The sequence below is a fragment of the Dipodomys ordii genome, unplaced genomic scaffold (assembly GCF_000151885.1).
Source record: "Dipodomys ordii isolate 6190 unplaced genomic scaffold, Dord_2.0 Scaffold5, whole genome shotgun sequence".
In the NCBI taxonomy this organism is placed as follows: Eukaryota; Metazoa; Chordata; class Mammalia; order Rodentia; family Heteromyidae; genus Dipodomys; species Dipodomys ordii.
This window is the reverse complement of record NW_012267221.1, coordinates 28739895-28756098: the sequence shown is the minus strand read 5'-3', so window position 1 is coordinate 28756098 and position 16204 is coordinate 28739895. Positions and strand designations below refer to the sequence as shown.

General features: G+C 33.4%; 1 protein-coding gene across 3 annotated transcripts in view; it reads left to right on the top strand.

Moving 5' to 3' along the window:
* Positions 1-15951, top strand: part of Cwc22 (CWC22 spliceosome-associated protein) — a 66093-nt gene extending 50142 nt beyond the window's left edge. For all 3 annotated transcript variants that reach the window (XM_013029725.1, XM_013029718.1, XM_013029710.1), the window contains 7 exons: positions 2671-2731; positions 5591-5668; positions 6355-6507; positions 8446-8573; positions 9054-9155; positions 9248-9468; positions 15116-15951. In XM_013029725.1, the coding sequence (XP_012885179.1) occupies positions 2671-2731; positions 5591-5668; positions 6355-6507; positions 8446-8573; positions 9054-9155; positions 9248-9468; positions 15116-15702 (1330 nt within the window). In that variant the 3' untranslated portion in view covers positions 15703-15951. The remainder of the gene's footprint in view (positions 1-2670; positions 2732-5590; positions 5669-6354; positions 6508-8445; positions 8574-9053; positions 9156-9247; positions 9469-15115) is intronic.
* Positions 15952-16204: the final 253 nt, after the last annotated feature.

The window sequence follows — 16204 nt, the reverse complement described above, 5'->3', positions numbered from 1 at the left end:
CTCAGCTCTTCAGCTCAAGGCGAGCGCTCTACCACTTGAGCTACAGTGCCACTTCCGGTTTTCTGGTGGTTTATTGGAGATAGGAGTCTCTCCTGCCCAGGTTGGCTTTGAACCTCTATCCTCAGATCTCAGCCTCCTGAGTAGCTAGGATTACAGGCGTGAGCCACCAGCGCCCAGCTTGACAAAATCATTTTTTAACACGACTTGAAAGCCTCATGTCAAGAAGAGAGTAATTTAGTAATGCCTTTTTATCTACTCTCTCCTCAGACATTACTGATTTGTTCTAAACTCAGAAATCTTTGATTTTTCCAACCTAAGATATAATATCTCAACTAAACTTTAATAATTACTGCAATGCTAAAACAGTCTTAGGTATAGAAAAGCATCATATGCTTTAAGAGTAAAATAAATACAAGGAATATATCTAATATAGTATACTTTATTAGATTTTTTTAAGTAGGAAAATTTATCATATATTTAACTTGTTAAATATTTTCAGAAATATCAGGGTTTTGTTATTGTTTGTTTCTGAAAACTTAACTCTTTTAAGAAAAAGAAAAGAAAATCATGTTTTAATATCTTTTATTATTGCTATATTGTTAAAAAATCTGCCTGAATTCATTTTTAATCTAGATCTACTGCAAAACCAGATTTATAATGATTATATTTCATTAAATAATGATTTTTATACTGCTTATCTCAAAGAAATGAAAGTTTGAACATTCTACATAGGGCATACATTAACATTATTCCTCAGTCACACCTAATTTGTTAATTCTCTTAGGCAAAGTGTGTTGAAAGTGTTTTAAAATTAATTTGTATGAACTCTGGAAACACATGCTTTTTTTTCCTTACAAGTTGATGATTTTTTCATAGGCCTGCATTTTGGTATGAATAAAGTAACTTGGCTAAATGATGACAATAACTAGAATGTCAGGCTGACCCCCTGGAATGTTGTTCACCTCTTCCTGTTTTTAGTTAGCAATTAGTGGCAATTCTTAGCAGTATCAAAAGATGTAAAAGCATTCACAGTGTTTAGTAGATGGGATTTCATTTACTCTTCCATGCTGAGATTTTAATGTAAGCATGAGAAACTTTATGTTTAGTCCTGTTTCAATTGGGAATTCTCCTTCCATTTCTAAACATAGTGTACATTTTAAGAAACTGCTTTTCAAGTTAAAACTTATAGGCATTCCATTGAAAGCATATTTGAATGTTCAAGTCTAACTTTTCGTAAATACCTCTGAGTCTTCTCTCTGTAAATGACAGGATGGAATCAGTTTGTCTCTAAGTCATGCTGAAATGCTAATTAGGTATGTGAACCTATATCAGGATTGTTATCTACAGGTATTTTGGTTTTTGTTCTTGTAGGTATTGGGGATTCAACTTAGCCTTAAGCTTGCTTGCTCTAGCTCTTTACCACTTGAGCCACACCTCCAGCTTTGCCCTTTGATGGTTATTTTTGGACTTGTAGTTTTGAGGATTTTTTTTTTTTTTTTTGCCATAGTTGGCTTTGAATCAGGATCCTCTAGATCAGCCTTCTGAGTGGTTAAGATTACAAGGTATGAGTCACCAACACCTAGCTACAGATGTGCGTACTTCTGGCTGTTATTAATTTAGCTACCTATTCTGTGACTGAAGAATAAGAACATATTTCTCAAAAATTGTATCATATGGGCTGGGAATGTGGCTTAGTGGTAGAGTGCTTGCCTAGCATGCATGAAGCCCTGGGTTTGATTCCTCATTACCACATGAACAGAAAAAGCTGGAAGTGGTGCTATAGCTCAAGTGATAGAGTGCTTGCTTTGAACACAGAGAGGCACAAGGACAGTGCACAGGCCCTGAGTTCAATCCCCAGGACCAGAAAAATTTTTACCATATAATATATCATTATTATGTAATATATATGTCACACATATGTGTGTGGCTCTAAGGTTTTTTAAAGCTTTACTTTTCTTTATCCCTCATTATTGAGAATTCTGTTTTTTCTAAGCTTTAGGATAAATTCTTTATGTGAAGTTATTGTCCTCCACAATTTGAAGGAAAAGATTTTACTCATGTTTAAGAATTTATTACTGTTTTACTTCAGTAATCAGTTTTGAACTGAACACATTGGATACTCATAAATGGGAAAGTCTGAATTACTGTATTTCTTCACCTTATAACAGAAACTTTAATTTAAAGAGTTATAGCTTCAAGTTAATTAGTTTGAGAGAATAAAAATCTTTTTTAATTGGCATTTAATTTACTTGTAATAAAATTACTTTTCAAGTGCACAGCTATCAATAGTGTTCAGCCATCAGTAGTAATTCCAGAACATTTTCATCATGCCAAACTAAGTTAATTCCTATTCCCTTCACCTTCTTTCTCTGTTTATAGACTTACCTACTTTGAGCATTTATATAAATAGATCAGTTATATTATGTATGCCTTTCATATCTGACTTCTACTTATCCTAATTACAGATTTATCCATGCTGTAGTATGAATTCTTTTTTCATTCTCTGGAATTAAGAGCTCTGTTTGATTTATATTTTCCAGTTAAAAACTTATTCAAAACAATAGTAAAGGTATAAAATAGTCTTGTATGTTCAGTTAAAGAGAGCTTAGTTCATTACTGCAAGCTTTTAACCTATTGTGACCATCTTATCTCCTTTTTATCTTTCCATAGTTTAGATTTTGAAGAATGTGCGCACAAATTGCTGAAAATGGAGTTTCCCGAAAGTCAAACAGTATGTTAATAATGCTTTTATAATTAATATGTATTACTTATAAAAATATTTAAGACAGTTTTTATAAATAAAAACACTAATTCAAAGTTAAGATACCCTTAAAAGGGTATCTTAAAAATGCTACTTATTCCACTAAATTAAATTATCTGATTAACTTTTGAAAGACAGCTTGGAGAACAATCATGTTTTATATAGAATTTCTGCGTATAAATCAAATGTGTCATAGTAGGAAATGTGTTCTTTTATGAATTACCTGATCCATCCCTTTATGCATTAAAGAATTACTTTGTTAGAGAATAGTATATACTATTACATTGCACTAGTTGGACATAGAATTTGTTGTTTTTCATTCATTAATTCATTTGACATATTCTGTGTCAGACTCTGTAAGCTCAGTGATTTAGAGATTTATAAAGTACATATAGGGCCTTTTCTTTACCCCATGGGACTCATTCCCTTTATAACTCACTGTACCTCAGTCTTCTAAATATCAGAACTCTAATGATGAGGATAATAAACACCAAATTGGTAAGTAAATTGTCTTGTATTTTTTACTAATGGTCTTGTATTTATTGTTCTCTACACCTATAGATATTTAGGTTCTTGAACCTGAGCCAAGGCTTTGTTGGTTTTACTTTTCCCTTTGCTTTACATATAGTAGATTCCACATAAATATTAGATTGAATGTATCAACTCTAAGAAGCTACTCAGTTTTTAATTCTTGATCCTCTGAGCTAAGTTACTATTAGATGTAATTTCCTTCCTTGATGATGTAATTTCTTTGCTATAAGGCAGTAATCATGATCTGTGACCTAGACCTGTTGCCTGTTTTATAAAATAAAGTTTTATTAGAATAAAACCATTAATTGAGCTATCTCCCTTTCCTCATGGCTGTTTTCACATCATGGTAGTAGAATAAGTAATTTCAACAGAGATTATTTTATCTCTAACCTTTACAATATGTACTACCAGGTACTTTGGAGAAAACACTTTCTAATCCTTATTCTGTAATACAGATTTGTTCTTAAAATGCTGTGCTGTAGAATTTTGAGGAAAAATAAATATTTTCAAATTAAAAAAATTATTTGATAATATAGTAATAATGATGTTCCTATTTATATTCTGGCTGCAATTGATACATCATCTTTGGAAAAGTAAATAGTAAATTAACCTTTAAAATTATACTCAACACTATAATTAGGAAAGGTTATAATTAATGTATGATCTTGTTACATTGTTTAAATAATACAGTTACATCATAAACATCAATCCAAAGGGTAGTTGTTCTAGAACTTAACCTCAACATATTTTGAGAGTACTTGCAAGTATCATAGTGCTTTAGTTTTTATGTACTCAGTAGACTACTAAAATTGCTCTAATATTTAATTGAAATGTTAAAATATTTTATTAGTATAAGCCATAGGGAATAACTCATAATTGTATTTAGTCTAGGGATGAAATTAATTTGTTTTTCGAGTAGTGCTGTTAGCAATGCTATTGGCATATTACCATGTTTTATTGTTTAAAATCGAATTAACTGCTGTATTGTACAACACAGTATTAGTAAAAGAAATTGAAAGTGAATTTTAATAAATCAAGTTAACATAATACAGTGGAATGTAGAAAAGCCTCATTTAAAGTTTTCAGTGTCATATGGAATTTTGACGAAGCTTATTTTTTCTTGACTGATGCATTTATAAACACTTTTTAATTGAATAGTGACAGGTTTTCTTTAAAAAGAAAAATGTTAGCAATGTGATGACATTACTATTATGTTTTAAAGTGAGGTTGTTTGTGTTGAGGTTGTTTCTTTGTAGATTGTTTTTTGTTCCTAGAGTAGTACTGTCCAACAGAATATTTCTATTCTGCCCTAACCAGTACAGTAGCCACTTAGGCATGTGTGGGTTGCGTGAAATATGGCTAATATGACTTACGTAAAATTTTAGTTTATATAACTTTAAGTAATGCAAACAGCATATAACTTTAAGTAATACAAATATGCCTAGTTGATTCCATGCTGGACTGCAGAGTTCTAAAGTATCCATTATCTGCTTTTTTAGGACCCCTACTGATCTCTTGCTGTAAGGGCCCTCATCAAAATCTCTTAACATTATTTACATAGATGAGCATAGTAAATGCTTATTGATTTACTTCTTAGGTTACATATGTATTATTAACTATGACATTAGGTCCAAATAAAGATACACAGATAAAAATTAACTTAAAATTCATATTTTATTTTTATAGGAGTGCTTTCTATTTAAAGAAAGCAAATATATAAAGCCAGACCCAAAGAAGCATAGGTTGCATGGTTTCCTTCATTTGTAATAATTAGGATGTACAATGGTGGTAAAAGACAAAAATTTACACTTGGACATGATAAATTAAAAAGGACTCTAAATCTTCACATAGTGAGACCAAAGGAGTATATTCCTAGGAGAGGATCACAAAGGCTCAATAACTGTGCATATGATCATATAAAATGATGTTTATCTAAATGAACTCCAAGATACGTTTTTTTATTCCTTTGTTTTTCTAATTTTTTTACATTTGTTCCTTTTAACCATGAGTAAGGTCTTTTAAATTATAAGTAAAGTTGTTGTAGTCACATTTTTGCAAAGACTCACTGTGTTCTGTCTTGTTTATTATATTTGGAAAGTGTATAAATTGTTAGGGTCCTTTTAGGTTACCATATATTTAGTCTCTGCTGACATACCTGTTTCATTAGAAATGATTTATATTAATATGAATTTAGAATTTTATCATTAATCATATAAATAGCCTTAGATCCTCTAAACCAGACTAATTGTTTATAGGGTATTTGTATTTTGAATAATTACTGTGACTTTTTCCAAACAGAAAGAACTATGTAATATGATACTTGATTGCTGTGCTCAACAAAGGACATATGAGAAATTTTTTGGCTTATTAGCTGGGGTGAGTTTTGGCCTCTATTAGAATCTAACAGAAGCCCTAAGGGAAATCTTGGCATGAATGAATGATTTTGCTTTATGTTCTGCCCTGTTCTACTATGACAACATAGCTCTGACAGAAGTAAATTGTCCCTCCTTGCTTAGATTTCCTGCTCCTTTGTTTCTTCCTTACTATATGTTGGTAGTACCTTCACGTATCCGTCCTCCAGATTTTCTTAAAATTCTTCATGTAGCAATTTCCTATTATAGCAGAATTAAATATTGTTTGAAAAAACTCAAAACAGTTATTAAAAGTAGGCAATATAAGTAAAATTGACCTTGTTTTACTTTGTAGTACTTGGACTTGAATTCAGTCCTTGGTGCTTGCTAGGCAGGTGTTCTACCACTTGAACTATGCCCCAATCCCACAATATTTTTTAACTCAAACTTAAAAGGTAGAAGTATATCCCCTAGACTAATGCATGAATCAAGGGTCAACTACATATCTAATTTTGTCTTAGTTTATAAATCCAGGCAGATAGAAATCAGTATCAAACTTCCATTTTGAGCATCTTGTAAATAGAAAAAGTCTAGTGATGATATATTTTTAGAAGTAAAAGATGTTTATTTTAGAATTAAATTACAAAGGTGAATGTGCTTATAACGGTTGAAATTCAGTTTTTACTGATACTGACATTCAATTTTTATTAGCGATTTTGCATGCTAAAAAAAGAATACATGGAATCCTTTGAAAGTATATTCAAAGAACAGTACGACACTATCCATCGTTTGGAGACAAACAAATTGAGAAATGTTGCCAAGATGTTTGCTCACTTACTATACACGGATTCACTTCCATGGAGTGTAAGTAGTTGGGCCAATATTCTTCTTTCCTCATCCTCTGTTATTCTCAAATGTGTATTAATTATACCCTCTCTACACTAATCCTACTAAGACATGTGAACTAAAATAACATTTGTAGTATACTTTTCTATAACTTTTATCTTTGAGATTATGTTGATGTAGCATGGATAAAAAGGGTAAGTTATGGGCTGGGAAGATGGCTCAGTGGTAGAGGCCCTGGGTTTGATTCCTCAGCACCACATAAGCAAAAAAAGGGGGGAGGTAAGTTATAATTTGTAAGAATAAGAAGTGTACAACAGTTGAAACCAGAATGTTGGTTAATAGTGATGACTAGGACTGTTTTCAGAGGAAATACTAGGTATAAGTCTTCTCTCTGTTACATAGATCTGTGCCATGTGTCACAAAGGAGAAACACAAGTTGCCCTCTAGTGACACACGTGTCTGTGTGCCTCTGTGACACACGTGCCTGTTTCCCAACTTTTCATAGTTCCTCTTGTTAGAACTCAAGAAAAGTGTCCTAGAAGGATATGTGCCTTTGTGTGTACATTGATTGGTGAGTATCCTGTAGGGAAGAAATCCTATTGTCAGAGTTACAGCAAGGAAAGACACCCTTAATAGGGAAATGGATAGTGGATTAGAATTGGAGTTATATTCATTAAGCTGCTATTTATGTATAACTACTGTTCATTTAATCACCATAATTTAGCTACAACCTATATATTTTGTCATGAGAGAAGTACTGGGCAATCAAAAGTTGAGAATGGAATTTAGAAAGGAAGAGAAGAGCCAGGCACTAGTGGCTCACACCTTTAATCCTAGCTACTCAGGAGGCTGAAATCTGAAGATCGTGGTTCAAAGCTAGCCCAGGAGGAAAGTCCAGGAGACTCTTATTTCCAATTAACCACCAGAAAACTGGAAGTGGCACTATGGCTCAAGTGGTAGAGTAACCTTGAGCTAGAGCTGAGGGACAGCGCCCAGGCCCAGAGTTGAAGCCCCATGACAAAAAAAAAAAAAAAGAAGAGAAGGAGGGAGGGAGTCAACCCAAGAAGAAAGAGAATAAAATGTAGAAAACCGTAAATTAATAACATAATAAGATACTATTCAACTTGTAATCATGGGGTGATTTTTGTAGTATATTAAATTTTAGGTATATCTAACTAGTTATATGGACATTTGTAAACCAACCCAGAAACTTAATTAATCTTTAACTGATATTTGCGGTTCAAGAAAATGAATTTTGTTTTTAACAGTTGACTAACCAATGGATCACTAGAACCTAAAAAACTAGAAGTTAATTTGCCCCCAAATATTTATGAGTTTGTTTTTAAGCTACAATCTTAGTTTTCAGAATATACCTTCATTCTTTTTTTCTTTTGTTTTCCTTTTTTTTTTTCTTTTTGGTCATGGGGCTTGAACTCTGGGCCTGGATTCTGTACCTCAGCTCTTCAGCTCAAGGCTAGCACTTTACCATGTGAGCCACAGCCCCACTTCCGGTTTCCTGGTAGTTTATCGGAGATAAGAGTCTCATGGACTTTACTGCCCGGGCTGGCTTTGAACCGTGATCCTCAGATCTCAACCTCCTTAGTAGCTAGGATTGCAGGCATGAGCGACCTTCTTTCTTTCTTTACTTTTATTGTGTATAAGTGAGTGTGTGTACCTCAATGTTAACATGCTCAAGAGAGAATATCATCCCTGCTATAAAAGGCCAATTTTTCAAGAAAGAATGAATTTACTTCTCGTAACAGCTTAAATTTTGAAAATAGTGTAGAGAATGTCTAAACTTTGCTTAGTAATAAAAATCAGAAAAGGTATTCAGAGATAATTCTAGTTTAGGATGAAATAAGGGTTAAGGGATCCCTATATTTATGGTCACTTCATTGTACCTACTGAAAGCCAAAATAAAGTTGTCTTTTTAATGTTTTTAACTTGAATTTTCAGGTTCTTGAGTGTATAAAACTAAGTGAAGAAACCACTACATCATCAAGTAGAATTTTTGTCAAAATATTTTTCCAAGAACTGTGTGAATATATGGGTCTTCCTAAACTTAATGCAAGATTAAAAGATGAGTAAGTTAATCATTAAACATGTTTTAGTCTGGGCTTTAGACTTTTCCCTCATTCTTAAAATGAAGTATATGCACACACACACACACACACACACACACACACACAAACACGCACATATGAAGATAAAGGAAATTTTAAAAAATAGTGCATGCACACATAAAATACATATTTGTATATACATGTTTGTCTATATACATTCATATATATGCATTTGTCTGAACTTCGTCTGTTGATATATTCATATATCAGAAGTCTTTCAGAAACCTCTATTGTGTAATCATGGAAATTGAGTTTAGCAAGTTGTTACTTGATGCTATTTCTTTCGTTTACCTAGCTTGTGGCTTAATCTGTAAACATATTTACTACTTAGTTGATTGCATTTCATTTACTAACTTAATATATGGAAAATCTGAAAGACTGTTGAAGGCCATTGCGTGTTTATCTTTACATGTCTCTTTGTTTCCTTTTTTTTTTTTTCAGAACCCTACAGCCTTTCTTTGAAGGATTATTACCCCGAGACAATCCAAGAAATACACGGTTTGCCATCAACTTCTTCACTTCTATAGGGCTTGGAGGCTTAACGTAAGGATTATCAGAAATTTATTTTCAGCTTTCAAAATTAACTCACAATTGCTTTTTTGAGGCATAATTTAACAGATTATATTTTCAATTAGGGATGAATTGCGTGAGCATCTCAAAAATACACCCAAAGTCATCGTGGCACAGAAACCAGATGTTGAACAAAATAAATCCTCCCTGACCTCTTCCTCTTCAGCCTCATCCTCCTCAGAGTCAGACTCCTCGAACTCTGCTTCTGACAGCAGTGAGAGCAGTTCAGACTCTTCCAGTGATGAGAGTGACTCCTCCTCCAGTGGCAGTCAGAGCTCATCCTCAGGTATTGAATCTCATTTATAATTTAATCTCCTTTTTCTAACAAGTGATCACTAGTGGTATTTGTAATGTGCTATTTAAAAGCTACAACTAATAATAAAAATGTTTAGCACTGTTAAAGTCTTCAGTAGATTACAGTATTTATAATACTAAAATGGTATATTGAAATTAACTTCATAAAAATGAAAATACTTTTGGCAAATGCCATCTGAATGTCTATGAATGTCTATTCTTAGAATAGTTTTCCTGATGTTTATATTTGAAATCTTAGTTTTTTACTTTTAGTATTAAAGATTTATGTAATTGGCATTTATTGTTCATTGTATACCTCATGAGTTACATGAATTTATATAGCGAATATAACCATATAGCTATAGCTAGTACTCACCCAAAGTTCTCTTTGTTTCCTGTTATTACTCACCTTCCATCCCTATGATACCTGGTGCTCTTACATGGCTTTTTGCTCATGTTTGGTGCTGTTTCATTTGAGCCATACTTTCAGTCTAGTTTTTTTGCTGGTTACTTGGAGTCCCATAGACTTTTCTTGCCCAAACTCGTTTTGGACCCTGGTCCTTAGATCTCAGCTTCCTATGTACCTAGGACTATAAGGATAAGGCACAGGAACTTAACTGAGGGTTGAATTTTTTTTTTCTTTCGTACAGCCTCTCACTAGTGAGTTGAGGTTAGCCTCAAACTCATTATGGAGCCCAAAGTAGTTGTAAACTCTTACCCTCCTGCTAAGTTCTCATGTCATACGTATGTGTCGCCACGCCTAGCTGTTTTGTATGTTTCAACCATGGAATTAGGCAATATGAACACCTTTATGTCTAGCTTAGTTCCTGTTTTTTCAATCATTAATACTCTTTCCCACTGCTCAACTATATGCAATTATAAGTGTTTTGAGCATACTTAAAAATAGTCTGTACTATGCTATTGTGTTTGGTAGGTTGTACATTTTTTCATCTTTTTCAATCCCAGTGAACATTTATTATGCTTATATTAAATGTTACAGACCTGAGAAACAAATACCTATCTCTGATCTGGTTACAGTTGACAATACCTGTCCAGAAGTATCGTCTGCTGTTCTCTTTAGCTCAGGCATCCTTGTTGTTCACTAATTGTAATCGCCCAATAGTGTGGTCTAGTAGGCATTTTCAAAACTAGAGCCTACTTAGGAAATGATGGATAAGTAGCACAGTGATACTTACAGCTAATAGAAATTTTGTTTGAATGATAAACTGATAGACTCTTGTTTCTTGAGGAAGCACTGAGCTGGTTTATTATAATCATTTATGGCCTCACTGGCTTATTCCACAAAGCTGGAGGTGGCTGACATTAAGTCACCAAGTGATTTAAAAGTCTGTGTGTTCCCCTGGTACATACCTGTTGTCAACTCTAGGTCTGCAGTCTAGATCAGCAGTTAGCTCTATACTCTGGATCATTAGTTGATTCTGATAGGTCACTGGTTGATTCTGGAGGTAGTATGGAGTAAGCACACAAGACAGAGCAAGTCAGACCTATCAGATTATAGTGCCCACAGGGACAGTAGGAAAGCAGGCAGGTCATTTTATATTCCACTCTGGCATAGCCTCTTATTAAATTGAGAAAAATAGATGTTTGTGTGTGGCGTTTGGGTTATATACCTTCAGATGGAATCACTGTTAGAGTTCTAAGTGATTATTCCATGTTATTCCTTTCAGCTATATTTTGGCCTTTTTAAAAATTTTAGCCATTTTGGCAGTAATATTGCATTGTAGTTTTAGTTTTAAGTTACATTTTCATTATCACCAGTGAAGTTGAGCAGCACTTAATTATTAGCCATTCAGATATTTCTTCTTCTTGCTAGGTAGCTGCTTAAGTATTTTTTCTCTTCCCCTTCTCCCTTTGGTTTTATTAAGTTAACTTTTTAATTCATTTGTAGTTCTTTCTGTATTCTGCATATTCATTTTTGCTACATAAAACACATATATATGTATGCACATATAGTCTATGTACTTACATTTTATGTATATATGCTATATACATATACACATGTAGACTGTGTGTGTGTGTGTGTGTGTGTGTGTGTGTGTGTACTAACTAGTGCTATTCTTGTTTTTGCAACCCTGAGAGGCTGTCAGAGAGCTCTTCTGTCTTCTGTCTTTGCCCTCAGCAGCCCTGCAAATGTTTCCAGATAGAAACTAGCTATAGAATACCAGCTTTTGTATGTTTCTGTCTTCTTAATTTTTAGCCCTTCTAGTTCTCATTTTTTAACAGTTCCTTTATGTTTTTAACTTTCATTTTGAGCTGATTTCACACTGATAAGAAAATTGGCAAAAGCAGTACAAAAACCTCCATCCACCTTCAATCCCAATGTTAGCTTCTTACATAAACATACTTTAATTATGAACTGAAATACCTGGATTAACATTGGAACAGTATTTTTGGAACAGTATTAAAAACAATATTGCATTTATAATTTTATTGTAAAAGTGATATACAGAGGGATTACAGTTACATAAGTCAGATAGTATACTTCTTTTGAACAGTGCCACCTCTTCATTTTCTCCCAGTTTTTTCCCTCTGCCTCCTCCCCCACAAGTTCACTGCTGTATTAGTTCACCCTTTGTCCCATCATTTCTGTGCTCCCTTTAATCCTCCCCCAAATATATAAATTTACATACAAGATAAAAGGTACAGGAATCAAAAGAGCAAAAAAGGGGAAAACAAAAAGCAAAATAACAACAAAAAAAACCCCTCCATTTCTTGGAGTTCATTTTGATAAACATCATTTTATATGATCAGATGCACTTGGCTATTGAGCGTTTGTGATCCTCTCCTAAGAATATCCTCCTTTGGTCTCACTATGTGAACATTTGATCCTGTTTCTTCTATCATGTCCAAATAAACTGTAGTAAAACTGAACTGCAGGCCTTACTTGGATGTTACCAGAAATGAAGAAGCAGAGCAGCTGATCAGAAATCAACAAACTCATATGTCTTTTTCTTCTTTCAAGATCCTGTGTGAATTATCTACGTTCTTCTCAGCCTCTGTTACCTCCCAGGCTCTCTGAGTGTTGTACAGTTCTTTGGTCACTTATTTTTGCCATCTTTCAATATAAATTAGTCTGCTTCTTTCTCTTGATTAGTATGAGGGTAGGCATTTTTGACAAGCATACCATAGAAAAGACATGTTCTAAGTGCATCATATTGCTTTGTCTTAGTTTTGTTAATATTAATTTGATCACTGGATTAAGATCATGTTTGCCTGATGTCTTTACAGAAGCTCTGTTCTTCTACTAATATCTCATATGGAGATACTTTATTACTTATGTAGAAACTATTACGATGCAAATCTTTATCCTCCAGCTTTCACTTACTAATTTTGGCAGCTTCCTTTGGATCTTTGCAACATTTACTATGATCTTTGCCTAATGGTGATTTTCAAAAAAATTTTCTACTCTGAATGTAGTAAGTGACTTTCTTCTATAAAAAAGTTGCCTCTCTTACCTCATTTATTTGTTCAATCATAATTTTATATTAGTATTCACTCATGATTATCTTTTTCTGAATTATAAAGACCAGTGCTATCACTTATTGAAGTTATTTCACTTTAGGCAGCTAGGAGTTTATTCTGCTTGACTCCTGTACTCTTTCCACACATGGTCTCCCTGTACTTGATACTTCCTGTCATTCTAACACCTGAAATTGTTTCAGATCATCATCAACTTTAAACAGAAGATTTTAAATCTTTCTGCTATTTCTAGTTGCTTTCAGCAAAGCACAGATCTTTTGGTCTTCATTATCACAATTTGAGATATTGTTGTGAAACACTTTTTTCAAGATTGATTCTTGCTCAGTTTTTAAAGATTTTTTTTTTTACCCAATTTCTGCTTTCTTGAATTGTAGTCTTATGTGGGTAAAGGACTGTCTGCTTATGTAAAATACATATTTTTTTATTTGATTTGATTTTAATGCCATATTTCACTTTTTACAGGAGTCTTAGGTTGGAAGGTTAATCTTTACACTCATTCTCTACCTTATTATATCTTGGAGTGTTTTACATACATTATATACTGTATGAACTCCATAATTGTAGGATTATCGGATTTATAGTCAACCAGTATTTTCTGTTGTTAGAGCACGATTTCATTTCCTTAAATTGAAATAATTCAGATACTGTTCATTCAACGTTTACCTCTTAATTCTACACAATGTATTTCATGGTGTCCATTCTGAGAACATAGGATAGCACAGCATGAACTGCAGCAGTACGGAAACTTGCTGATGCATAGTTAATCTACCTTATCATACAATTTTACTAGAGTACTTGGATTGGTAAAATGTTAAATAATATTATGACAGTATGAATTACCCACAAATTAAAAAACTAGAGCAGATCTAGCAAGAGAGATTGCATGTTTTTATATGACTTAGGTTTACTGTTGGCAGAGCTAGGAAAGTAGCATAGAAGAGGGTCAACATAGAGATGGTTTTCTGCTTGGGTAGCTGCAGCTCAGAGAACTGCGTGATGGGAACGAGAGAAAGGAGTTAATAATACCATGTACCAATGGTAGAATCTGATAGAAGAAATAGAAGTTGGCATAATGATAGCTAGATAGAGTTTGGGCAAAAATAGATAATTCTCCCACATTTCTTTTTGATATGTAAGAATTTTTAAAATTTTAGTCATCTAAGTACTTCTATTATGTACCCAAGTAGTTAAATAACAAAGGTAAAATAACAAAGTTTGTTTTAGGATTTAAAATGCTAAAGTATTTCCTAGTGTTTTATATTTGTATTTGTGATTATATTAATCCTTCAAGGTCTTTTTAGAAGTCCTTTCAGAAGTTAAACCTGTGTTGCTCTCATAAAGTCTGTGACTATAAATCCTAACAGATTCTTTATTGGTACAGCTAGTGACTGACAGTACTAGAAACTATTGCTTTCATAGAAAAAGGGTTTTATTTGAATCTCGAGGATATATGCTGTCAAGAATCCAATTGTGCATCCCACCCTGTGTTTAGCAAGTGATATCCATGATGTGGTGGGTGATCATTGTGTTTTGATTATGTAGCACAGCTAGAATTAATATGACATAATGAAACTAATATGACATAATGTATATGGGCTAGAATTTCTATTTCGGGTTAAAGTATGTAAGTGCAAATGTAACATTTCTAGTTACACCAAAAAACTTTTACAACATTCTTTTCATGCTGGGTGCCAGTGGCTCATGCCTGTAATCCTAGCTACTCAGGAGGCTGAGATCTGAGAATTGTGGTTCAAAGCCAGCCCAGGCAGGAACCTTCATGAGACTATCTCCAATAAAGTACTCAAAAATAGCTGGAAGTGGCACTGTGGCTCAAGTGGTAGAGTACTCGCCTTTAGTAAAAGAAGCTCAGGGATAGTGCCCAGACCCAGAGGTTAAGCCTTACGACTAGCAAAAAAAAAGTTTCTGTTCATTGTCTTGAGTGGTACTTTGGTAACTAATATTGATATATTGAATATATAAAGTTACACATCTTGTCAGATATTCTATCAGACTTACAGTTAATCAGTTTGGCTTTGTTTTCATTTTATGTAAAAGAGTAAATATCTGTATCTGTAAATACTGTTAAATTATAAGTTACAGTTAAATTAAAAGTTTAACTTCATTTTATTTTCACACAGCTAAAAATATAAGAAATAAGGAGCAAGGGAAGACCAGAAGTAAAGGAGTAGATAAATTGATCAGGCACCAACAAGCAAATGATAAGAGAAAAGAAGAAAGAATTGCAGAACAATGGCACCAGGAAACCAGGATTGAAAGAGAAAGAAGGTCAGAAAGACACAGAGGTCAGAGCTCAAGAGATCCAAATTGGAGAGATCCCATAACAAAACACACATCAGACAGAAGTATTCCTTTCGAAGGAAATAGTTACAAAAGAGCTGGGAATGACCGAGACCAAGAAATGCACATAGACTTAGAAAATAAGCATGGTGATCCAAAAAAGAGGAGAGGAGAGAGAGGAAGTTCTTTTCCTGAAAATGAGAAACATAGAATTCGAAGTCATGATGGTGAAAGTGTTAGAAGAAAAGCAAGATCAAAGTCAAGGGAAAAGAATAGAAAACATTCAACATCTAAAAGTGACGAAGATAGGTATCAGAATGGTTCTGAGAGACGGTGGGAAAAATCTAGTAGGTACTCTGAACATTCCAGAGAATCAAAGAAAAATCAACACTGGAGAAGAGAAAAGTCTCCAGCAAAGCAAAAATAATTCTACAGCATAACAAACTGAACGTGCCTTATATTCCATCAGTGGAAGTGTTTTACATTGTGAACTTCATAGAGAACTCTTGTACAAAGCACTGGTTTGTATTTGTAAAGTTTGAAAATGTTTTCATTTCAGTGTGTTTTATAATTGATGCATCTCAAGGCCCTCTTGGTGTAATTATTGGGAAAGAAAAGTCTCAGCAAAAGAAGATGTATGCCTTGCTTATGTTTTATAAATAAAATGGTGGTCTACAAACCAGTGGTTTTTTTATTGACAGTATTTTTTCTTTAACACTCTAATTATTACATTTTACTATGATTAGTGGCTTTTTATATGTGATTGATGTCAAAACTATAGACCATTTCAGTAATTAATTTTTTATTAGTGAAATATGGTTGTCAGATGGTTGTCTTCGCAAGTAGAGGGTTAATTACAAGTTTTATATTATGTCTTAAACGGGGTAAGTGTATGGTAGTATTTAAACTGATTCACAGGTACATTATTT